Below are 26,871 nucleotides of genomic sequence, written 5' to 3'. Positions count from 1 at the left end.
CGGAACGATTGTTCAGACGCCTCCTGTTCCGGGGGGAGGGTTGGGAGTGGGAGGCCCGCGTTGCCTGGCGGGTTTCCATGGTAACGCGGCCTAGAGGCGGGCGAGGTAACGGGGCGGGTGAGGACGGGAGCCCCTTCGCTCAGGGGCCGGCACTGCAGCAGTCCGTGGCAGATCACAATCTAACGTACAGACGGGGCGAGAGGCCGATATCCGCAGCTAATCTGTCGTTAAATGTTTATATTTACTGATGTAGTTTGTTTGCAACGAGCAGTTGTGGCTCCACATCACCGCAGTGTACACAGTGTGCACTGTGGGTTGGGACAGGGACATGTGCTTGCGATTGCCAGGATAATAATAATTATAATAATAATGATGATGATGATGATAATAATCTCTGCATTTGATATATCGCTGTCTCACGTCTTCGAGACGCCTCAAAAGTGCTTCACAGGATGTGCGGAACTGTCAAGTGTAGTGACTGTATGTTGTACGGAACGGAAGGACGGTGGGAGACGAATTGGATGGGCTTTGGTCTTCTTTCGTCCGGCAATCCTTCTGTTCATATTTTCTAATAAGATGTTCAACGTGGCTGGAGTTTGGGGTAACGCAACGACAACGACGACGACGACAACTGGCGTTGGGCTCGGCATCAGGTCACCCCAATGCCAGTTGCTGTTGCGTAAAGGCACGCGCGCCGCGGGGGGGTGGGGGGGGGGGGGGTAAATGCGCACTGGCTGCCCACACGGTACTCGAGCTGCCCAATTTGCGCCCTGTGACGCGCATGGAGCAAACGCTCACAGCGGCAGAGAGAGCGAGCGCGAGACCGATTAAAGTAAAATGTCTTCGTGCATTTTCAGAATGTCCGATGGTAACGGTGGTGCCGCTCCTGCCCCTCCCAAGACCCTGGGGTCTGGAGCTCCACCCTCCGCCTCCTCCCAGCACGACCAAGAGGCAGCTTTCTACAGGAGCTGCCGCGCAGCCTACCTGACCGTCTTCAGAAGCAGTTTGGAGAATATCAGTTCGAGGGAGCAACTGTGTCTCGGTGAGGGTCTGATTGGCGTTGGTGTATGGGGCGAAACAAGTTTACATTTGTTCTCAGTTATAGGTTGCAGGGAACCACCCCCAGTAGAGGTGGTGGGTTTCCCTGCCCCGGGCCACTGAGGTTAAGGCTGCACCTTTTTATATTAGCCATCTAATACTGACCCTACCCTTTGGAACTCCATCCCACATTTCCTTTGCCTCGCTCCCTCCCTTGACTCCTTCAGGGCGTGTTTCAAAACCCTCCTCCTCTTTGCCCACCCTCCTACTCTCCCTACAGCCCATGATCAGGGAGCGAACGTTCATTTACATTGTCCTCTCTTGCTGAAATTCTCCCTAAATAATCTCTGTCTCTGTCTCCCTCCCTCCCTCCCTCGTTGCTTTCAATACCAGTATATAAACCTCCCTCCTGCTCCCCCAACCAGCTCAGGTTCTCCGCGAAGCGCTCTGCTCCATCACACCCACTCATACCTGTGGGTGTGATGGAGGGAGCGTGCCAGCACTGATGGCTGTGTTTAATCAGCAGTGCTCCAGCAGGCTGGGCGCAACCCTTCCAGGCGGGCACTGAGGGATTACTGGGGGCCGGATACCCGCCAGCTCAACTTTGATGACTTCTGCGAGATCCTGAAACGAGAGAAGGACACCGGCCACAACCAGCTGCTGGCAGCCTTCAGGACCCTCGATCATAACAACGACGGCTTCATAACACACGAGAGGCTGTGTACACTCCTCACCACGGTGAGTGCCTCACTCTCCACCCCTGCGTTTCCCTCCCTTCACGCCCACCTCTCCCTCCCTCTGCTCCCCGCCTCACCCTCCCTCTAGCCCCCGACTTTCCCTCTCCCTGCCCTCACCTTGCCCTCCCTCTGCCCCCTCCGCCACACTCTCCCTCTGCCCCCTGCCTCACCCTTTACCCGCTCGCTTCACCCTCTCTCTGCCCGTCTCGCCCTCACTCTGAGTGCCAAAGCTCGCTCCATGCTGGTTTAATGGAGCCTGCGTTGTTTCCGTGCAGAAAGGGGAGCGGATGACGTATGAGGAGGTGAAGGACATTGTATACGAGACTGATGTGAATGGAGATGGAAAGATGGATTACGCAAAGGTACTTACAGAGAGGGATCCTCACTGAAACATCTCAATACCAAACTATTCACTGCAAGTCTGGCACTGAGACCAGAGCAGAATTTTACCCACTCTTCATACTCTGCTGCAGACTTCGCAGGCTTGGAGGAGTTAGCATTGGTGCACTAAATCTCACTGAACTGCTGTGTGAGAAGCTGCAGCTGTAGCAGTTAATCTTGTCTTTCTTTTGTCACTGAAAGATGGAAGTGAGGACAGAGAGAGAGGGTTGATTGGTCTGTACACTGCACTGCCACAGGCAATAATAATAATAATAATCCTTGCATTTGATATAGCACCTTATCACGTCTTTGAGATGTCTCAAAGTGCTTTACAGAATATACTGTAAAGTGAATTGAATGTATATTTTGTGGGCGTAACGCAGCAGCCAGTTGCACACAGCAGTGTCCTACAAACAGTCGTGGAATAAGTGACCAAATTGTCATTAGAATTTTTTTTGAAGGAATTATTACCCCCGGAAAAGCGATCTACCAATTGACTAACAACCAGGTTCCTACTTACTGCTAGGTGAACAGAGGCGTGTGGAGTAAAGAAACTTGCCCAACGTTTCGCCCTGCCCTGTCTGAATCTCAGAGGTAACTGAGCACGGACTCCCAAGTCTTCAAATATCAGCTCCTCACATCTTCCTGGCCTCCTCTTACCCAACCTCCTAGCCTCGGCAATAGAGAAACCAGGCATAGTACTGAGCTCTGTAAGTCACTGATTTTATCTCATTGTCCAACAGTGGCCCCTTCCTCCTTACCCGATCAGATCAGGTTGATATTTCAGGTTGAATGACATTTGCCTCAAACGTACAATCACTACACTTTATAGTGTAATCCTGTGAAGCACTTGGAATCATCCTCTGAGTGAAAAGCGCTGTGTAACATGAGATTGTTATGACTTTAGATGGAGAGTGAGGAGGGAGCGCGGAGAGGGGGAATGAGTGGAATGGTTGACCTGGGCATGTGGTGGAGGCAGATTCTGTTTGCAAACTCAGAATGGATTTTCTAGCTATTGGACGAGGAAATTGATCGAGACTATGAGCGAGAGAATAGTTATTTTTGTGTAAGGTCTGGGCCCGGCCCGACCCAGCCCAGCTCGTGTGCGTTCAGTATAACCCCTTTCTGTCAGAGGCTGAGCCGAGCTGTGTTAATCCCACAGTTCTGCAAGTCATTTGTAGGGACGGTGGAGGAATGTCAGAGGAGAGCACTGGTGAGGATGGACAGGGACGCACACAGCAAGAGGCAGCAGTTCGGGAGTGAACCCGAGAACCCGCCCAAGGATTCATCCCCCCTCCCATCACCCAAGGCGTCCCTGGGAACGATTCTGAATTCAGAAGCAGAAAGGACCACTGGATCAGGTAGGCAGGCAATATAATAATGAAAGTAATTCTTGCCTTTGATGTAGCACCTTATCACGAAGTTGAGACATCTCAAAGCACTTCACAGAATACACTGTAAAGTGAATTGACTGTATATTTTAGGGCCAAACACAGCCAATTGTGCACAGTATTGTCCCACAAACGGTTGTGGATTGAGTGATCAGATTTTTTTTGAAGGGATTATAACCAATACACTACAGGACTCCATTTGAATGTCAGTCTCTCTCTCTCTCTCCGCATCTTGTTCAGCCGCTGCAACGGTAACAGAATCCAGCAAGGTGTTCTCACAGTTTAAACTAAATAACTAAACACGTCTGACACACAAGCGGGTCGTGTCACTGAAATGTAACTGAGCAATACCCTCCAAGTACTCCTTGTGCCAGCATGACCGTTCAGCCTCGTATGTTGTTTCAAGTTTTTCTTCGGAAGCTTTGACAAGTGCTTAATGCCACAAAGTAAATCGATTTGCTATTAGGTTTGAAAACTCAGCGGCTGCGAGCCTCACATCACCGGCCCGGGGGCAGTAAAACAAGTCAAACTTCATCACCGCTGGAAGTAACGATGCTTCCAGTGTTCTGAGTGGTTTATTTTATGAAGATATTGATCAATGTGTGTCTGAGGAATACTGTACAGCTGTTGAGAAGTGGGAGCTCATACCAGACAGATTGTCGTGGTGTCTGTGCTGTTGCTCACTGCTCACTGGGGCTCTCTACTCTAATCCCAATCCCTGCTCTCTCCCCAGTGTGTCTATGCTAGTGCTCGCTCCCTCACTGGAGCTCTCTAATCCCATTCATTGTTTCTGTACTGGTGCTTCCTCCCCCACTGAAGCTCTCCATTCTAACCCTGCTATCTCTCTTATCGTGTCTGTTCCAGTACTCGCTCCCCCACTGGAGCTCTCTATTCTAAATCCTATTCCCTTCTCTCTCCCCATTGTATCTGTGCTGGCACAAAAGTTATAAAAATAAATAAAATAATCCTTGCATGCAGTCCCTATTGCATGGGGAGTATGTCTTAAAGTGCTTCACAGGATTTAATGTAAAATGTAGTGACTGTGTATTTTGTGAGGAACACAGCAACTCCCCACAAACAGCCATGAAGTGAACAACCAAGTTTATCTGGAGAAATGTTGGCCAGGATACTGAGAGAGAATCTCCTTATTTCGAAGAGTAACATGGAATTTTCATGTCCACTTGAATATGCAGATGGGATGAGTTTAATGTCTTGTCCAAAAGACATCACCTCCAACACATTATTATAGTGTCAGCCTGGACTGTATTCAAGCCCTGATGTGGGGTTTGAACTCACAACTTTCTGACTCCGAGGCAAGAGCGATACCATCAGTGATTCAGGATGAAGAAGACCCCTTGGTCCATTAGATCTCTTTTCCCTTTACAGCATTGAACAATTTCTTAAGTGAATCCCACTGTGCTGGCCTCAGCTACTTTTCCTAGCTATTGGTGACAACACGCTGTGTAAATCCTTCTGGTGTCAGCTCCAAAACTTGCTCCTTGCATTCCTGAACCTGCGCCTCTTGTATCTTATCCGAACACCTGATTATATACTTGTTCAACTGTGTTGCAGCTAATGGCAGCCTCCCATCACGACCGTCATCTGTCCGAACCCGTCGGGACAAGGTGTCTCCCACTATCAGCGTGACAGCCAGCACGGGGAAGGGCCAGCCCAAATCCAGACAGGTAACACTTTCCTGTGTGACACACACACAGACTCTCAGTCTGCATAAACAAGCCTCCAAATCTGATTGCAGTCATCAGGAGCTGTCAGAGCAGGAAGGATATGTATGTTGTTCTGTAGCTTGTTGGTTAGAGCACTCGCTTCGCAAGTGAAAGGACATGTGTATGATTCCCAGGCAGGGCGAAAAGTTGGGCAAGTTTCCTTACTCCACACGCCTCTGTTTACCTGGCAGTAAGTAAGAACCTGATTGTTAGTCGATAGTGGATCACTTTTCCAGGGTCAATAATCCCTTCCAAAAATAATAATAAATAATAATTTGGTCCCTCAATCCTCAACTGTGTGAAGGACAGTGTGCAATTGGCTGCTGCGTTTGACCCACAAAATACACAGTCAATACACTTTACAGTATATTCTGTAAAGCGCTTTGAGACTTCTGGAAGGCATTATATCAATTGCAAATTATACTGCCCTTAAGGATTATTATTATTATTTATCTGATGTTATTTAATTAAATTTGATTTAAACTTAATTTAAACATTGGATGAATTTAGTGGGATTTGATCACGGAATAATTTCAATACAATTGTGTTTTTCTCACTGTACATGAATGTTTCTCCCCATCACACAAACACCTCTCCCCCCTAACTGAATACAGAAGCATTATCTGTCCGTAGAGAGCTGCATGTGTGTGTGGTGGGAGTAATGGCTTTACACAGTGAGCGAGTGAGAGAATGAGGACAGTGTAATTTGTAGCATTGGCCGAAAGGTTAGCACCAAACAAACAGCACAGACGCCCTCAGGACATCATAAGCTGTGTTGTAGGTACATTGTTCTTTACTAGCCTTCTGGAATTGCGCTGTGGCAGTATAAAGTGGCAGGTGAATCAATTCATAGTAGGTTTGGGCTCTTAACATCAGCACTGGCCAGCATTGGGAGTTTCAGAAATATATCACACCTATCTTTTTCTCTACAAAACAAAGTTTGATTAGACTTTCGAGGCCCCAAATTCTAGCTGGTCTCAGCCTGTAAAGACCATTTCATCTGGGAAAAACTCCAGGATCACGCAGAATGTTGGAGATATCTTAAATCCAGATTTGATTAGCGGATCCCATTAGCTCAGTCGTTAGAGCACTCGCCTCACATTCGAGAGTGGTTTGATTTCTGGGTAAAGCGATAGGCTGGGCAAGTTATCTTACTCCACCTGTCTCTGTTTACCTGGCAGTAAGTAGGAACTTGGTTGTTAGTCGATTGGTGGATTGCTTTTCCATGGGGTAATAATACCTTCAAAACACAATAATAATTATCCACGACTGTTTGTGGAAAACTGCTGTGCGCTATTGACTGCTGTGTTTTGCCCATAAAATATATTTAATTCACTTTGCAGTATATTCTGTGGAGCGCTTTGGGATGTTTCGAAGACTGGTAATAAGAAAAATAATAATCCTTGCGTTTATATAGTGCCTTTTCATGTCGAGACATTTCAAGGTGCTTCACAGTAAAGTATAGTGACTGAGTATTTTATAGGTAAATGTGGCAGTCAATTTGTGCACAGTGACATCCCACAGTTCTAATCTTTGATACAATGATAATAATATACAGTAAAACTCACATAGGTTGTATCAGTCGGGCCCATAACTTTGATATGATTTACAGGGAAACTGTATAAGTCGTATAAAATCTGATTTAATCAATAATCTACACTGCAGCTGGTAAGTGCGAGAATAATGGTGGGTAGGGGAGTGGAGTTACGAGTTAGGAGATGATTAATACGAGTCATGCAAAGAAATTTTAAGTAATTTTGATAGGAAACTGAATGGGAGTCTGGTGAATGTACGACCTAGAAAGATAAGACTTATGCAAGTCTTACTGTCGTAATCGTACACGACAGATAGAACTATAATAATAATAATCCTTACATTTGATATAGTTCCTTATCACATTTTCAAGACGCTTCAAAGCGCTTCACAGAATATACTGTAAAGTGAATTGACTGTATATTTTGTGGGCAGGTTTTACTGTAATAACAATTCTCGCATTTGATGTAGTACCTTATCACTTTGTCAAAACTGTGGCCAGTGTTTCCTTAACAATCCTTGAGCGGGAAGCTCGACTTCATTCCAGAACCATGGGAACCGTGGCCTTCTGAAGTAAAGCTCGCTGTGAGCCAGTGCAAGATCAGAGAACTTCCCTTCTCGCTCATGTCACAGTTCGTAGCTTTTAACCACATTTTTTTGGTTATATGTTACAGCCCACCATTTTGGGAATCTCCCTTCAAACTTACCTCCAGATTGATAAAAGTATCCTGACTCCCTTATATTTTTTCCTCAAGGTTTCATTGACTTTAAGTTGCTAAAAACTGATTTTTTAAGATTTTTTTGTTAAATCACCCTCTTGTAGCTGAGCAGATCCTCTCCCACTTTGGTAAATAGATTGTTTTTCTGTTTGCTCGTTCTGTTGGGATGTGAATGATTCCATTCAGATAATACTCGGATCTCCTCTGAAACCAATGAATTTGTTCACTCAATCCACGACTGTTTGTGGGAAACTGTTGTGCGCAATTGGCTGCTGCATTTCGCCCACACAAAATACAGTCAACTCTGTGAAGTGCTTTAAGAGGTTTCAAAGCTGTATCATTTGCAAGGATTATTATGATATTATAATAATTAATAATTATTAAATTATAAATAATTATAATTATTATTATAATTCTCTATTATAAAACGTTCAAGAGCGCTTCCCAGGATTTTACTGTCATTCAGGATGATGTTTAAGACCTTTCTACATCAAATAAATGTGCAGCCTTTTCTCCGTTATTCCCAACTCTTTCCAAATTCCACTCAATTGGGTGCTCACATAAATAAATAATTATCCTTTCATTTGCTATAGCACCTTTAACACGTCGTTTAGACATCTCAAAGCGCTTCACAGGATATAATGTAAAGTGGAGTGACGGTGTATCTTGTGGGCGATTCGTTCTGTATGCAGTTCGGTGCTGGCACAGATTAGCTGCAGCCTCTGTTTGCCTCCACAGCAAAAATTCACTTTATTTCTCATTAAATTGCACTGTGTAAAGGGATTCGATGAGTCTCTTTTATAATGTTGCAAAGCGCCACGTGAATGTAAGCTGCTGTTAAACTGCTCCAGTCATTCCAAACCACTTCCCAGGGAGCTCAGGGGGCAGAATGGTTAATGGAAACGAGCAGCTGATTATCCGCCTCAGCCTTTTTTTAACTAAAGGAAGAAGGGAAAGTTTAATTTGCTTACAATAAAATCTGAAGCAGTCTGATGAAATTTTATAGCTTTGTACAAAGCGCAGATAAAAAAAAAATCCTGCCTATTCATTTATTCAAAGTGCAGCACTTTCGCTACATAAAATGACATGAAATAAAATAAAAGCAATTCAAATCACTGCTCAGGACTTTGAGCTCTCACGTTACTGGGGGTGGACGCTGCATTGTTGGAGGCACTATCCTTCAGGTAGGACGTTTTGCCCACAAAATACACAGTCATTTCATTTTACACCATATTCTGTGAAGCGCTTTGAGGCATCTCGAAGACATGATAAGGTGGTATATCAAACGCAAGTATTACTATGAGGCTTTACTGTGTTTGCCCACAAAATGCAAAAAATGTGACAGTGGATTACTCACAAAGCATTTAAATGTGACTTAGATGCCATAAAAATATCAAATGCAAGGATTATTATATTATGTATATATACAAAAATGCAAATGACTAGTTATAAGAAGTTTGCTTAAAGGGAAATACTGCTTCATCAGGAGATTTACAGAATGAGTCTCTATCCCTCAGCTTTCTCCTCTGTCCATGTTCTTCCTACACATCTTCAGGCTTTAATCTATCCCCTTGTCTTTCCTGCTCATTCCATCCTCGGTGTTGTGACCCGTGGCCCCAGAGGCCCCCCTCCCCCCACCACCACCACGCCCCCGGCCCCCCGGACATATTACAGTGGAAAGAATTTCTCTTAATTACAGAGAACGATTGATTCCACACGCTGTAACTTTCACAAACCCGGATTCTCGTTCATTCAATTTTCGTTCCTAAGGGGTGCAGATAACATGCTATTGACTTAGCAGAGTCAATATTTGTACAGTGTTGCTGTTGATTTTTTTCCCCCCCCTCCCTTTTCCTACACACTTTCCTTCCATCTCTGGACGTGGGTTGAATTTCCTTTCCTTGAATGAGTGCAATAAAAGCTGTAAGTAGTCCGGGAGGAAATTGCCGAATGTTGCCGTCTTCCTGTGAATGGGCGCCGGGAGACTTTGGGGTACAGATTGTCCGCTGATTATGTGGAGCTGCTTCTCTGAGTGCCCCCTCGTTCCCTCCCTCCAGCGCAGGCCCAGCTACACAAAGGCAGTATAAATATATGATGAAACCGGAAAAATTGTCACAGTTCCCTCCACCCCCTCACATTAAATGCCTGAGAGCAGCGTCTCTCAGGGACAGTATTTCACAGTTTTCCTTCCGAGTAATTATACCCTCAGGCTCCCCGTGGATAATTCCATCCCAGTAATAGCCTCCACCAAAAGAACCTCTACATCTGACGCCAGGAGCGCTCAGTCTTTCACTTCAAAGCCTTGTTGTGGTTGAACCAGACAGCAAAACGCTGTAATAATAATAATAACAGTAAATAATCCTTTCATTAGATATAGTGCCTTATCACGTCCTCGAGTTGTCTCAAAGCGCTTCACAGAATATACTGTAAAGTGAATTGACTGTATATTTTGAGGGAGAAACGCGGCAGCCAATTGCACATAGCAATTTTTTAAAAATAATTATTTTTCAAAGGGTTATTACCCCTGCAGAAACGATCCGCCAATCAACTAACAACCGGGTTCCCACTAGCGAAACAAACAGAGGCATGTGAAGTAAGGAAACTTGCCTTTGATTCGCCCTGCCTGGGAATCGAACCCAGGTCCTCTCACTTGCGAGGCGAGTGCTCTAACTACAGTATTGCCATGCTCCCACAGTTCATGGAGAAAGTGCAGTGTTTCGGTTTCATTCACTACGTGAGCACGCGTTTAGTGAGGATAGCCAAAGGGGAGGAGGGAGACAATCAGACTCAGATTTATCCAGCTTTAAGAAACCCCATTCTCTATTTTAATAGTATGTAACAATCCTTGCATTTGATATCGCGTCTTGTCACATCGTCCAGATGTCTCAAACGGCTTCATCGGATTTTACTGTAAAATGTAGTGACTGTATAATTCTAGGCTGTGAGGTGAATGAGCAATGAATCTGGGGGATTGTTGGCCAGGACGCTGGGAGAAATTCCCTTCTCTTTTCCAACAGGATCACTTACAACTGGTTGAAAGAGCTTGGTTTAACAATCTCCTCCAATCATGCAGCGCTCCCCCCAGCACTGCACTGCACTGGAATGTCATGAGGTGGGCTGTGAGCCAGGCAGGTGGACTGACAGGAGCTTGGACTGCAGCTTTAGTCAAAAACTAGCTTTCAGCTCTTCTGAAAGCTGATCTCAGTACGGGCAGAAATTGTGTTTAGTGAGCGGATGCACGGAGGGCAAAGTTTTTAAACCGCAGTGCGTTCCTGCTCGCTTGTAGATTGTATGCTGTGAGTTATCTGACGTATGTGGCAATGCATTGTCAGGATGGATTGTGTGTCTGCAGTCTATCTCCCGATGTTTGGATCTGTCTTGACTTTTATTTTTGCCCCAGATGCTGTGACTTTTGTTGTTGTTGTTATTGTTGTGTGCCAATGGTCCACCTAATGCAGGATATTTGTCGCAGAGAGCTAAGACAGATTGCATTACACTTGTAAATCACGCAACAGACTTGCGCAGTGATTTTCATCAATCAGACCTCGTGGGGACCCAGAATTACACCCAGTCTCAGCCGCGAGACCTTTCATTGTGTTAAAATCTACTGCAGCATGCTCAATTGTGGAAAATTCTTGAATTCAACCTTTCATTTGGCAGTTAACAGTTTGTTCTTTAAAATGCTGGTTTCTTTAAAAAGAAACCAGCTTGAAAATTAGGACAAAATTTAAGAATGTTGCCTGCTTGTGAATCATCTTAAATTGTAAGATTTAGGGTGGAATTTTGATCAACTCCAGTTTAAATAGAGAGGCAAAGTGATCTTTTCATCCTTTCCATAACTAAGCCATTATCCGCCATAATAATCATTATTCTTAATAACAATAATGATGATTAATACTAATGATGATCCTTACAATTGATGTGACAACAGGTTGCATTTATATAGCGCCCTTCACATGGAGTAAAGCGTGAAAGACAGCACCTTTCACAACATCACAAGGATATCTCAAAGCGCTTCACAGGATATATTGTGAATATAATGTCTTGAACTGTTTCAAAGTCTCTATATCAAATTCAGGGCTTATTATATTACTGTAAAGTGCATTTTGTAGGTGTACAAGGCAGTCAGTTTGCGTGGAGCTTGTTTTGTAATAATAATAGCAATAGTATATTCCTTGCTTTTGGTTAGTGATTACAGTGTCAAACTCTCTCATAGCTCTGGGTGGGGGGAATTGCTGTGAAGCTTAGAAACTGCAGACAATTTGGACGCATACCGTCAGCCATTGAAGCGAATGGGAAATGTATTGAGCTGGTTGGTCGGGACACTGGGAGGAACTCTCCTCTCTGGGGCTGTGATAATTCACGGTCACGCCACCATGAGCTCGCTGAACTGCATAAACTTTCCCAAGTGCAAATCTGCAGGATTGTGGCCAACGCCACCTGATGGACGTGTGTGAAAGTACTTGGAGGGCAATCCTTTGGAAAGTGGCTGATTCCTTCTGTCTTTACAACACCCTTTTACAATAATATTATTATTACTATTCTTCTTATTATAATTGGTCTTTCCGGTCCTAAATCAGACAATTGGCAACATTATCTCTAAACAAGACACGACTTCTCCTCCTCTAGACTTTTCCAGTGGCAATCCTGAGCTTGTGTGCTTAAGCACTCTGGGACCCTACCCTGCATGAGGGGCGCTATATAAATGCAAGTTGTTGTTGTTGTCCTTCATCATCCATTCATCATCCATTAGAAGTAGTCTTCACTCTCTATTCTCTCTTCTGGGGTTTGGTGACCTCATTTGGATTCAATAATAATAGTAATAATCCCTGCATTTGATACAGCGTCTTATCACGTCTTTGAGATATCAAAGCACTTCACAGAGTATACTGTAAAATTAATTGACTGTGTATTTTGTGGGTGAAACCCGCCAGCTAATTGTGCACAGAAGTGTACCACAAACAATCATCGATTGAGTGACCAAAGTATTATTATTTTTTAGGATGAGATTGAAGGGATTTAGGAGGTTGGAAGGACTTTTATCACTCAGAGCCTATCAGGGATTGTGATTCATACCCACGAGCGGCTGCTGAGCCCTGATCAATAGACTCGTTCAAAAGGGACCTGGATAAACAGCTGAGAAGTGAGGGCACTGAGGGGAGTGAGAGTTGGAGTGGGAGTTGGTAATAAAAGGGAGCTTTAGAGGAACTGGTCGGAGTGGACAAACCCGCTGGGCTGACCTGTCACCTCCTCCTGTACAGCGCTTTGGGATGTCCTCCCGACATGAAAGGTGATATACAAATGTAATTTGTTGTTGTTGCACTCTCACTCTGGCTTCTATGTCTGCACACCCAGGACTGGCCCCGGGCACGGTTGAAGGGCTGCTTCTACCTGGATGATGACGGTGGGATTGTCAGCCACTGGTACAGGTTGGAGCTGCAACAAACCACCATCGTTTTTCTCTCCATCAGAACATTCAACCTCAGCCAGGACCAGGGTTCGTACACTGAACTGTAAAGTGTAGTGACTGTGTATTTTGTGGGTGAATGCGGTAGCCAATTTGCATAGAGCAGTGTCCTACAAACAGCGATGAACTGAACGACTGATTTTATTTGGGGGAATGTAGATCAGGATACTGGGAGAGATAAACTTCCGTTGACTAGTGCTGTGGGATCTTTAACGTCCACGTGAATGGGGCACAGATGGGGGAGCTTCGGTGAACATCTCATCCAAAGGATGGCACTCTGACAATGCAGCGCAATAGAGCATCAGCCTAGGCTGTGAGCTCAAAGTCCCGGTGTGAAACATGGGTCTTGAACCCACAATGAGTGGTGCATTGTGCAACACTCCCTTTCTCCCCTAGTACTTTGGAGTGTCAGCCTGCAGTGTGTGACCCTTCTTGAGTTTGGTGAAGGGGGAGCGGGTGGTTGCAGAGAGAATCAAATCCCCTTTTCTTTCTCTTCTCCCTTGCGGGAACTTTCGAGATACAGGAGAGCGATTGCCCGGCTGTGTGACAGAGACTTACTGCGCGGCAAGTTGTTTAGAATTCAAACGATGCTAGATTACGGCGTGCTGAATAAAACATCAAAAATGAATGAGGTGTTGGAAATGGTCGAGGCCGTGATTTGAACATACTTTACAGGGGGCGAAATTATGAGGCAAAAAAATTAGCCTGCCCTCCATTCTCGCATCATAAATATCCCGTCTGAAATCCCAGCACCATCTCAGGCCAAATTCATAAAGAAGTGAGTAATGAAAGCACAGAAGCCACATTTCTCAGCCAGTGAATGATTGGAGCGGTTGATTGATGGGCCGCAGTTAGGAAGATTTGTGAGCCTACAACTGCCAAGCGCAAGAGGGCTTCCTTCAGATTAGTAAAATATGTATAAAAAACTCTACATTTTTAAAGGTAACAAAATGTATTGCTCTGCGCTGTTATGCGCTCTTAAATAATACATGGGCTGCTCACACTGCGTGCAGCCGGAGAGAGGGACAGTGACAGGCGGGGAGAAGGGACGTGCCGCATTGCCGGCTCTGTGTGCCGGAGCGCAGGGGCTGCCGCGATCAATCGCCGGTCAGAAAAGTCACTACACTCACTGGCTGTCACTCATGAAACCTTAATGGTCTGACAATGCCATGCTAAAATAGCAATCATAATAATAATCCTTGCATTTGATACAGCGCCTTATCACGTCGTTGAGATGCCTCAAAGTGCTTCACTGAGGGGACCATTAACTCCAGGCAGTAATTCCATATGAAGCACTTTGTGGCATTTCCACTTATGGAGTCCTGAGTCGCTAGTAGTTAGCGTACTCACCTCTCAAGTGAGGTGACCCAGGTTCAATTCCCGGCAGGGCGAAACCTTAGGTAAGTTTCCTTACTCCACACGCCTTTGTTTTCCTAGCAGTAAGTCGGAAGCTAGTTGTTAGTCGATTGGCGGATTGCTTTCCGGGAGTAATAATCCCTCCAAAAAATATATATATAATTTGGTCATTCACTCCACGACTCTTCATGGGACACTGCTGTGCGCAATTGGCTGGCTTGTTAAACTCAGAAAATACAGTCACTCCACTTAATATTATATTCTGTGAAGCGCTTTGAGACTTCTCAATGATGTGATGAGGCGCTATATCAAATGCAAGGATTATTATTACTATTTGTGGAATTATCAGTTTCTGTCTGTTCTCGTGCCTCTGACAACGTGTCTTCCCGTCCTGTCCTCTCAGGAAAGCAGTCTCCTTGGATGAGTGTGGACACCTCGCTGTACGTGTCAGGAGGCAGGCTGATTCCCAAGCCCTGGAGGTTGTGTGCATTGCTGAACTCCGGGACAAAGAGGTTAGCGATAAATCCAGGTTAAATCCTTTCAGGTGCGACTCTGGCGCCTGGTATGCCTGCGCTGTCTATTACCCATTGTGCATGTGTAGAGATTGGAGGGGAGACAGCATGTGTTGCTGGTACATGTGTAGAGATCAGTGGGGAGATAGCGTGTGTGGCTAGTGTATATGTGTATAGATCAGTGGGGAGGTAGTGTGTATGGCTGGTGTACATATGTAGAGACTGGGGTGGAGGTAACGTGTATGGCTGGTGTACATGTGTAGAGATCGGAGTCGGTAACGTGTGTGGCTGTGCTCCATGGCCAGCCCTGAGGTTTAATGTGGAGACTTTCCTCTTCTTCCTTCTGCATTACTTCCCCCATTTTTGCTTCAATTCACCGGCCTTGCCCCTCCTGCCGTCGCTGCCACACCCCCAAGGAGAGAGCGATGGAGCCTGGAGCTTCCTCTGAGCAGCTCCGCAGGAGGCCAGGTGCTTTGCTGCTTTGTGCTGCATGGCTGCGGTGTGGTGTGCTGCATTGTGGCATTGTGCTGCGTTGCTGTGCTACGGTCGGTAGACACAAGAGTTGTTAGGCTTCTCTTCCTCTGACTGGACACGTGAGGGGTCAAACACCAGCCACTCTCCTGCTCGCTCCGCACACCTGTGATATTCCTCCTCTTCAAAAATCTAATCCTCTCTGTGCTGTTGAACGGAGATCAGTGATAGCCGGGCCCCGAACCCATCACCCGCTCACTGCTGTACTCTGCTCTGTTACAGGGATGTGGGTGGAAGGGAAGGCTCCAGGCGGGTGAGTACCACTTGCTGCCCTTCACCTCGGGCTGCAGTCTGGGAGCGAGGAGGCGAGAGGTGCCCCATGAGGCTAGCCTGATCCAGTGGGGGGCAGGAGGAGAGCTCTCCCTCACACAGGACTTCAGGTGAGCTGAAATCATATCACATAAAATTATAATGTGCTCCTCATTCGCTGACTTTCCAACATAACGCACTGTCTGGTGTGGGATTAAACTGTACGCATATGGAAGACCAATGCCCCCACCCCTCAAGTGCCTGATCTCAGCCCCACTCTGTACTGAGTGGCTGATCTCATCGGGAACAACATTCAGGCTTACAATTGGTCTTAGCACTCCATCCACGAGTGTGGGTGGAGTGGGGGATAAACCTGGTTTCCCTTCTCCTGATTGCACCCCTGGATGGTGTGTGTGTGTGTATGGTTGTTTGGTGAGGAAAGGATTGTGATTCCCCACCCTGTGTTGACTCTCACCCACGAGAAACAGACACATAAGGTGGGACCCTCTCGGGTACCCCGTGAGCCAGAGGCTCAGGACAGATGGGTAAAAGATTATGGAGACTTTGCCTGTCTTCCCCTCCACCCCCCTCACCCCACTCTGAGCTCCATCACATTGACCTTTCCTGAAATAGGGCTGCCCTGTCGGACATCTTTGAGATTATCGACCTGGATGGGAACGGCCTGCTGAGCCTGGAGGAGTATAACCTGTTTGAGTTGAGGGCCAGTGGGGAGGAGTGTGATCGGGAGGCTTGGGGTATCTGCACAGGTGAGCTTGCTTACTAACTACAGGTAATAATATAATAATAATCCTTGCATTTGATATAGCGCCTTATTGCGTTTTTGAGACGTCTTTAAGTGCTTCACAGAATATACTGTAAAGTGTAGTGACTGTATATTTTGTGGGCCAAACGCAGCAGCCAATTGTGCACAGCAGTGACCCACAAATAGCTGTAGATTGACTGACTAAATTATTACTATTATTTTAAAAATCATTTTTGAAGGGATTATTACCCCCGGAAAAGCGATCTGCCAATCGACTAACAACCGGGTTCCTACTTACTGTTAGGTAAACAGGCGTGTGGAGTAAGAAAACTTGCCTAAGGTTTCGCCCGCTTGGGAATCGAACCTGGGTCCTCTCGCTTGCAAGGCAAGTGTACTAACTGCTACGCTACGAGTATATCCCTTTGGGAAGTTTGGATGTGATTCTCTGATGCAGGCAGTCTGTTAAGGAATGATACTGTAATGAGAAGACAGGAAGGTTTTCCTACAAAATACTACACTTACAGTGAACCCTTAAGCCACCCTCCTGATGTGTAAGGCACTGTATCAAATGTAAGGAACACAAGGGAATGGGATTAGAGCAGAGAGCTCAAGGTGGGGGACCTGGAAGGAAAAGTTTAAATGGGCCATAGAGGTTTCGTCCCCCACACATCTCTTGACCACTTGTGTTTTGCTCCATTCCCCTCTCTTCACTCACGCCCCCTCCTCTCCCCGCCCCACTCCCCCGCCTCCACCTGCTGTCAGGTATGCTGCTGACACGTTTCTAAGATCGCACATGAATAACATCCACAGGGCATGATACTGGAGGGCATAAATATTACAGAATCAAACAATTTACAGCATTCACCTATCGTGTCTGTGCTGGTGCTCGCTCCCCCACTGGAGCTCTCTACTCTAATCCCATTCCTTGCTTTCTCCCCATTGTATCTGTGCTGGTACAAAAGTTTTAAAAATAAATAAAATCATTTTTGCATTTGGTACCGTGCCTTTTGCATGGGGAGGTGTCTTAAAGTGCTTCACAGGATTTAATTTAAAGTGTAGTGACTGTATTTTGTGGGGAACAGCCAATTTGCTCACAGCAGCGTCCCACAAACAGCCACACTGTGCGTTTTTTCTGACTGCGACGATCTGTCCGATACAGAAAACTTTGACATGAGGAGGAATGAGCTGACGAGGCAAGGCTTCATGGACTTGAATTTAATGGAAGCCAAAGATCGAGATGGTGACCCTAGTGATCTCTGGGTGACCCTGGAGTCGATGGGTTACAACAGAGCATTGGAGATGCACGAGGTAATCTCTTCTTGTCATTCAGTAACTGCACTTACAATTGATCCAGCGCTTCAGGACATTGAACCCACCCCCCCCCCCCCCCACACACACACACCCAATGAGCTTCACAGCAAGCAGGGCTTCAGTATGCAAACCAAGCAGTGTGTGGAAGGTGACAAGGATATACAGAGAGCGCAGTGAGTGTATTGGAATGGACACAAAGGGAGGCAGACTGTGTCAGCGAATTTAAGGGAGTCGTACAATTATTTGACATTAATTGAGGGTGTTCAATATTTGGTTAACATTTACAGCATTTGTTAAAGCAATGGTGGCCAACCCATGATGACACCTGGGGCTGTCACAAAGTGTCCCCAGCCCTGAACATTTACACTAATCTAGGGGAGTCTGTGTTTTGTTTCCAATTTTCTCTTGATGGATATTTCTTGATTTATGGCGTAAATCACAAGAAACAGTCAATCAAGAACATTTATTTTGTTAGCCACCACTGCTTTAAAGCATTGCTTCATTTATTTAACACTCTTAGGAACACCTGCAGGTCGTGTTCTCTCAGGGTCCTGAGGATGACATTTTGTGTTGCCCTGAGACAAGATTTATCATCCTGTAAATATGTCTTATGTCAGACTCTAGTTTCCTTTATTTTATTATTATTAATTTCCCAGCGTTTACAAAATGAAACGAGCAAGCTTGGAATGGGGTTAGAGTCGAGAGCTCCAGTGGGGGAGCGAGCACCAGCATAGACACGATGGGGAGAGAGCGGGGAATGGGATTAGAGAGCTCCAAATGGCCTCCTGTGCTGTAATTGCTTTCTTGGTGTGTCTAGGCGTGTCCTTTTGTGGTTGACGTCTACGCAGAGGAGTGCAAGCCTTCACTGCGGCCAATGGGGGTGGGAATCCCAGGATACCTTCTGGACATGGCTGTCTGCCAGGCTATCGTTGCTAGAGGAGAAGCCAGAGCGATGAAGGGATACGAGGCGGTGCTGGTCCACACGTACAGGACAGAGACTCGCATCTCAACTGTCATCCAAAATAAAGTAAGTGGCTTGTCAGCCCTTTAATACATTCTAACCTTTTCACGGTTTATAGTGCCTTACTGATGGTTTAACTTGGGATGCAATAGTAGCTAATTAACAAACACACATAATATGTTACCTTGTGGGCTGCAAGTTGATTCCACCCTCCTTCCTCCATTACCACTCTGGGAGTGGTGATTCATGGTGGGGATGGACAGTGAAGGATTCACTTCAGAGACTGAGAGGAGAGGTTATCTGGGGCAGTGGGTTGGTGATGGAGGGCGGGCTTTGGGCTGGTGGTAGAGGGAGGGCTGTGGTCTGATGGCAGAGGGAGGGGTGTGGGCTGGTGGTGGAGGGAGAGCTGTGGGCTGGTGGTGGAGGGAGAGCTGTGGGCTGGTGGTGGAGGGAGAGCTGTGGGCTGGTGGTGGTGGAGGGTTGACGGTTGGTGGTGGTGGAGGGAGGGATTTTTTTTTATTATCATTGCTGCTGTTGCCTTTATGCTGCTTTCAGTCTGCGAGTAAAGTTACTGTGCACGTCGACAGTGAGCAGAGCAAGAACTGTGTCAGCAGCCGGGGGCTCAGTGTCTTTGCTGTGGAGGTGGCACCGCGATCGTCTATCGTAAGTTGTCTCACGCACCAGTTGACTGGAGCAGTGTATACACGGCTAGTGATAATAATCCTTGCATATAATACTGCGCATCATCATGTCTTCAAAACTTCTCAAAGCAGTTCACAGAATATATTGTAAAAATTAATTGACTGAATATTTTGTGGGCGAAACGCAGCAGTCAGTTGTGCACAGCAGTGTCCCACAAACAGTCGTGGATTGAGTGACCAAATTCTTTTTTTGTTGAAAGAGTTATTAGCCCCTGGAAAAGCGACCCGCCAATCGACTAACAAGCAGGTTTCTACTTACTGCTCGGTAAACAGAGGCGTGTGGAGTAAGGAAATTTACCCAACGTTTTGCCATGCCCAGGAATCAAACCCAGGTCCTCTCGCTTGTGAGGCAAGTGCTCCAATCACTGAGCTACAGGACTACACTGATAACCCTGAGCCTCTTCATTTCCAGCAATCTGTTTTTTGGAGAGAACAAGTCACAGAGTAGCCACCCACCCTTTCCTCCTATCTGCCTCCATCGCTACGTGGTATGAATCTTTTACGCTCTCCACTCTACCTCCAGCTGTCAGTAAATGTTTGACGTGTGTTTAAGCGCTCTGAGACACTACCCAGCGTGAAGGTCGCTATATGAATCCAGGTTGTTTTGTTGACACATTTTACATTTTGTTTGTTTCAGCAGCTTATTTTCTGTGGTTCGCTGCCCCTTTGAAAGATCCACCCGCACCCTAAGTCTTCTCTCCCTCCTATACTCGACTTCTCTATCCCTCAATCTTCCCTTCTGGCAGTGAGGGGGGAGGTGGGAGTATTCATATAGCGAAGAGGTAGGAGAAAAAGCAGATTGAGGAAGGTGAACAGGTGCATAATCTGAGAGGCTGGAAAAGAGTGAGATTGATTTCAGAGTGGTGCGGAAGGAGTGAGCATGAAATAAGGGATTGGGGGGGTGAGAGGGGGGAAGCAAGTTAGTCCTTTGAGACTCGAAGATGTGATAAGGCGCTATATCAAATGCAAGGATTATTATTATAACGTTCCATGGCTAGGAAGTAGAGAAGAATGCAAGAGGCCAGACATGAGAGTGACATTGCCAGTCTCTAGCGATACCCCAGAGCTCCCCGCTGGCACACAAAGAGAGCAAGCCCTGCGCAAAGTGAGTTCGGGCAGGTCAGTCAAGGCGGTGCAGGTTTAGGGCATTACCGTGCATGTGAGTCCTGGCAGCCAATCACCCTAAATCACCGGCTGCGTGCAGAGAGCTAACCTGCTGCTGTTGGTGATTGACTGTTGCCGCGGGAGACTTTGCTGAATACAGATCGGTGAAGCTTGCGAGCAGTTCACTCTCCGCTTGCTAGTTCTTGCATAAACAACAGTGTCTGCGGCAAGATGAAATAGCGTTTCATCTCCCCACTATTTCATTCCCTGATCAGGGGCCTGAATAGCATCTCCCAGCCATGTAATGCTGCAGTCATAAATCCTCAGCCGCCGTGCCAGGCGTGAAGCTAGCTCCCCCAAATCAGCTGGCTTTGTTATCAGCTAGCCTTGTTAATTCCCTTTTAACTGAGCTAATATTTAATTTGGTTGCAGTGTTATTACATTGCCAGTTATTGCACCTTCCCTCCCACCCATACAAGCTAGCACAGATGCGCACACACACACACACGCACATAAACACAACTGACAATCACACAAGCACACGTGCTGACACACGGACCCACTCACTGATGCCCACTGACAAGTATGTGTGTGCATATAGACACACGCATGTGCACACATACAAAGACAGACATGACAGACAGGCGCACACACACACACACACATACACAATATGATGGCTGTGTAGGTGACACTTGTAGCATTTCAATCAGCTTGCATCTGTTACAGTAAATAAGTTAATGAACCCAGCCGTTGCTGGCTGAGTGTTTAATTCTCGAGTGGTAGAGAGAGAGAGAGAGAGAGGGTCTACACATCGGAGGGGCTGCAATGTGACAAATCCATCTCCCGAGGCTGTACATCCCAAAGTGAAATTAGCCATCAGAGCCTATATTCATCTCCGAGCTCCCGACTGATCTCTATTCTGTTTACAAAGCGTAGAATGTAAGCAGCAAATTGGGTTTAAATTGACTTTTTTTACTTTACGATTCACTGTCAGACAGATTTCTGCGATTTAAAAGCATATTGAGAGCGTGGGGACATGCTGTTCGTTTATGGGGCTGTTTATCGAAATTGTCCAGGAAAATGTGAGGGTGGGGGGGGGGGGGGGGCGTGCAGTGAAAAAAATCTTAAATAGGGAAAGTAGGTTTAAATCATCTTTGTACATGATTTCAGTGCTGAAATTGTGGAATCCTATAGCTCAGTGGTTAGAGCACTCGGCTCGCATGCTAGAGGATTTGGGTTTGATTCCCTGGCAGGGCGAAACATTGGGCAAGTTTCCTTACTCCATACGGCTCTGTTTACCTAGCAGTAAGTAGGAACTCAGTTGTTAATCCTTCATAAATAAAATAATAAAAATAATAATTTGGTCACTCAATCAACCCACGACTGTTTGTGGAACACTGCTGTGCGAAATTGGCTGCCATATTTTGCCCACAAAATATATAGCCAATTCACTTTCTGTGAAGCACTTTGAGACATCTCGAAGATATGATAAGGCGCTGCATCAAATGCAAGGATTATTATTATAGATCAAATGCTGAAAACATACCACAAACCAACCAACGTACCAGTAACCGGCACTTCACCAACACATTTACAATTTACATAGGCAAGTTCACCAGGGGTGAGAGTATGTGGTTTGGTAACAAAATCAATCGAGAGGTGTGAGCGAGATGGGAGAAAGAACTTAAGGAAGTTGCAATTTTATAGCATGTTATCGCGTCAAAAGATTTCCAAGCACTTCCCTTGGAATTACTGTCACATGTAGTGACTTTATGTAAGTGCCTGCAGTAAATCACACACTCACGCGCACAGAGCCGGGAAGTGAACGACAGATTAATGGAAGATTGTAGGCAAGGGCTCTTCCCTTATACCTTCTCTTTTCCGACATGTCACAGGATCTTTTAACGACCACAGGCTCCAACTATGTAGCACTCCCCCCAGTACTACACTAGAGCGTTAGTTAATATATAATCCTGTTTTCAGGTTTGCCAACATGTGATGCCAGTGGACGAGAGGCTGGCTTGGACGTACAGCTGCACCGAGCGTGTTGTGAGCTGACGTGGGAGTGGGGACAGGAGGAGGAGAGGAGTAATGCCGGCCTGTGTGTGTGTCTGCCTGCTAGCCGCTGCCCCAGTGCACAGGCTTGTAATTAAGTTGGCGCTGAGTGTGTCCCTGCCTCCTAATGTAGTTTTAATCGATCTCATTTATTTGCTGCTTGATTGCTTGGTATAATCATGTTTCTTCAGAGTCGTTCAGCATAAGGCAAACTAGCAAACACTGGGATCATAGTGCAGCGCTAAGTGACTGTCTCCCTCCCTCTTTCCCTCCCTTCAAGCCTTTGAGAGATTGTGGCATTTGCACATAATTTCTAAACTAGTGCAACAAGATACCAGAGAGCTGAGATAGAAGATTATTGCTGGAATGGACTGGAGAACAGGGGGACATGGGGGAGGGAGGGAGGGGGTGACTGTGCTCGTCCATGACAGATGGCATGGGCTTGTGTCTCAGGAACCATCTGCCGTTGGGCTGTGTTTGCCAGCTTCTGTCTGGGCTGGCCCACACATGGCACCTCACCCAGTGCCAGGTGTCCACAGCAGGCGTGAAGACTGACGTTCCATCTCATCTGCCTCACCTTCTCTCCCTTTTCACCTGCTAACCCTGCAGTTAGCCACTCAACCACATTATGGAGAGCAATTGTATCCCCTTATGGTTAGCCTGGCTAAATCAACTGGAAGCCCTGGGCTATTTAAAAGCTTGTAGAATATAGGAGAAAGGGAAGAGTGAGGGAGGAGAGCTGTAGAGTGTAGGAGGAAGGGAAGAGCGTGGAATCCTGTGGAGTGGAGAGCAACAGAAGAGTGAGGGACAGAGGAGTCTTGAAGAACGTAAGAGTCTAGAATGAGTTCCAGTCTTAAATCTAGGAACCAATGAGTTGAAGGAGAAGATCAGTTTTAGAAACATAAGAGCAGGAGTGGGCCATTCAGCCCCACGAGCCTTTTCCGCCATTCTGTTAGATCACGGCTGATCTGTACCTCAACTCCAAATCTTGATTGTTACATGGTGGGGATAGGACTCCTGTTTATAACAGTCATAGCTCTACACTGAGGTTTATATTTAGCTGGTAATCACCATGAATATGCTGGAGTCTTCTCCCCTCGGATCTCCCTGGCAATGACTTGTGTTTGACAGGTAGATCACGGCTTTTGGCTGCTGATTTAATGAGGATTTGTGTTCTTATTCTTTTGACACGTTGAATATCGATTCTAAATACACACGACAAATGACAACAGCAGCAGCCGCAACAACTTGCATTTATATAGCGCCCTCTACGCATCCCTGAGCGCATTACCCAAATTACACCTCATTAGAACTTCTTCAAATGTCTGATTTCCCCCTCCCTAACCTAAGTGTGTGGGGAGGGGTGGGGGCAGAGGCGGCAGCTGAGCTCAGTAACTCAGCAGATAGCGAGATTGATTCTACATCAAACCAACCCCCAGGCCTGTGATTACCCTCTGGGCCAGCAGGGGGAGTGCTGTAAATTATGTCACCTGTGCCTGACTTGTGTACAGAGGCTGATCGATTTACAGGGATAATAGCTATGTACAATGCAATACAAACTTACATTTATACAGGGCATTTCACTTCACTCCGGTAGGACAGCCCGAGCCACTTAACAATCCTGGAATGACACCCAAGAGCTGTGGGGAGAGGAAGCTAAGCAAAGACGCAGTCGGAGGTAGGTCCTGAGACAGAGCTTGAAAGTGATGAGGGAGGGAGGAATAAGTTGGAGCAACTCCGGGATGGAGTTCCAGAGAGTGGTACAATTAAACTCATTTTAACTCAGCACCATTTTCAGATGCTTTCTATCTACTGTTTTTGGTGGCTGTTTTTTGGGGGGGATGGTGGGGTTGGCAGTCCATCACCATGTTTCTAATCAAATGCCTGCTCTTTTTCCATTTTTATCTTTGAATATAATAATAATCCTTGCATTTGATATAATAATCCTTGCATTTGAGATAGCACTTTTCACGTCTTCGAGACGTCTCAAAGAGCGTCACAGAAAAGACTGTAAAGTGAATGGACTATATTTTGTGGACGAAACGCGACAGCCAATTGTGCACAGCAGTGTCCCACAAACAGTCGTGGATTGAAGTGATCATATTATTTTTTTTAAATATATCAGGTCGTTGAGATGTCTCAGAGCGCTTCACAGAATATACTGTAAAGTGAATTGATTGTATATTTTGTGTGTGAAATGCAGAGGCCAATGGCGCACAACAGTGTCCCACAAACAGTCATGGATTAAGTGACCAACTTATTTTTTAAAATTTTATTTTAGCATTGTCTGTAGTGATTTTTTTTAGCATGATGTTCCACTGTAAGCCTGTCTGAAAGGAGAACAAAGGAAATAGGTGTTTGATACAGTGAGTGAGGCAGAGAGCACTTTACATATTCATATCATGTTCTGAAGCGATGATAATAATAATCCTTGCATTTGATATAGTGCCTTATCATGCCATTGAGTTGACTCAAAGCGTCTCACAGGATATATTCTAAAGTGTAGTGACCGTGTGTATTGTGAGCAAACACGGTAGCCAATTTGCACACAGCAACGTCCCACAATGAGCCATGAAGTGAATGAGCGATTTTATCCGAAGGATTGTTGGCCAGAATAATAATTCGTACATTATAATTATCACAAATTTATTTTCACCAATGTGTTTTTAAATGTTTTTTTTATAAAGGAAATAAATGGTCATCTTTATAAATGGTCTGATTGTTTCTGTACCAGTTCAGGTCAGTTCGGTGTGTGTGTGTGATTATCATGCTGTAACACTGCAACTGATATAGACTTATTTAATAATCAAGTAGAAAAAGCCCATCATTTAATACTGTACTTCAGGGGACATGTTTAATTGAAAGAGTCAAGGAAAGAGTGAAAGAACTTGCTTTTTTATAGTTTGACAAGACAAAACATGACAGCCATTTGCCCAAGAAAAGTCCCACACACTGCCATGACGTGATGAGCGATTCTATCTGGTGGATTGTCGGCCAGGACACCAGGAAAAAAATGGCCAAATGGTCTGCGCTCTATCAATATATTATAATAATAATCCTTGCATTTGATATAGCGCCATATCACATCTTCGAGACGTCTCAAAGTGCTTCATAAAATATACTGTAAAGTGAATTGACTATATTTGCGGGTGAAACCCGGCAGCCAATTGCACAAACTGTTGTGGATTGACTACATTATTATTAATTTGGTCACCCAAGCTAATATTACAGTCTAGTTTTCTGACAAACTTTAGGAAGATGCTGGTTTATGTGAGCCGAGTCCTGCGTGCTTTCGCAGCGAGCCCACTTTTTGCATTTGGAACAGAGAAAGACTAGAATAAGATAACAGACGGCTGGTTATTTTAAAGCCTGCTTCTGTTACGCTGGGATTCCAGAGTGTTGGCAGCAAGTTGTCTCCGAGGCTAACTTTAACCTTCCAGTGATTCCTTAGCTCTTTGACTTTTTGCACTGAAATTGTAACCCCATGCACTAAATGTCAGCTGCTCTTACGGAGACTGTTTTAGTCTGATACCAAGCGTTAGCATTTTCTAGCTTAGTGAAGTAGCGTAGTGTACATAGGAAGAGAAAGTTACAGAGATACCTACACACACACACACACACACACACACTGCCTCATAGTGATTTCTTCAGCAAATTGTTATCCAATTCCTGCTTTTTGGTCAGCCGGGTATCTGATGCATGTGGAAACCCATCACCATGGTTAAGAATCTCCAAACCACACTGAGAATTCCATGCATCCCACCTACACATGGCGATTCCCTTTTAAGTGTTCTGCCTCCATCACCTCCCTGGAGCATCCACTCCACATGCTCTCTGTGTGCAGCTCTGAGACACTACCCCTGTGTGAAGAGCGCTATATAAAATCAGTCCCTCTGACTTGTTTGCTCACTGTCCCTCCCCTGAACCGGTGCCCGAGCTCCCCTTGTTGAGGAGTTTGTGACCATGTTAAACACATTATTGCTGTTCGCTTTATCTAACAACAACACAAGATTCCATTTATAAAGCGCCTTTCACGTCGGGAGGACGTCCCAAGGCGCTGCACAGTTGGGTCATGACCCGAGCAGGGGGAAATGGTCAGGGTGAGGGGAGGGAGGGAGCGAGGAGGGGGAAATGGTCAGGGTGAGGGGAGGGAGCGAGGAGGGGAAATGGTCAGGTGAGGGAGGGAGCGAGGAGGGGGAAATGTCAGGGTGAGGGGAGGGAAGGGAGGAGCGAGAGGGGGAAGAGAGTCGAGAGGGGAGCTGAAGGCACGGTCAAAGAGACAGGTTTTGAGACCGGCCTTGAAGGAGGAAAGGGAGGAGGCGGCGAAGGCACTGG

The 26,871-nt window shown here is 45.9% G+C and overlaps 1 protein-coding gene across 1 annotated transcript; it reads left to right on the top strand.

Moving 5' to 3' along the window:
- Window positions 1–75: 75 nt before the first annotated feature.
- Window positions 76–23,711, top strand: efcab7 (EF-hand calcium binding domain 7). The gene is given in 15 exon segments (XM_007908942.2): window positions 76–184; window positions 858–1,042; window positions 1,565–1,776; window positions 2,051–2,137; window positions 3,319–3,517; window positions 5,120–5,232; window positions 12,879–13,020; window positions 14,750–14,791; window positions 14,794–14,858; window positions 15,612–15,769; window positions 16,272–16,405; window positions 17,561–17,709; window positions 18,530–18,739; window positions 19,229–19,336; window positions 22,465–23,711. Coding segments are annotated over 15 exon segments (1,986 nt in total). The 5' UTR covers window positions 76–77; the 3' UTR covers window positions 22,540–23,711.
- Window positions 23,712–26,871: the final 3,160 nt, after the last annotated feature.

Source organism: Callorhinchus milii, unplaced genomic scaffold, assembly GCF_018977255.1.
Source record: "Callorhinchus milii isolate IMCB2004 unplaced genomic scaffold, IMCB_Cmil_1.0 Scaffold5, whole genome shotgun sequence".
Taxonomy (NCBI): domain Eukaryota; kingdom Metazoa; phylum Chordata; class Chondrichthyes; order Chimaeriformes; family Callorhinchidae; genus Callorhinchus; species Callorhinchus milii.
This window is presented reverse-complemented; position numbering and strand designations above follow the sequence as displayed.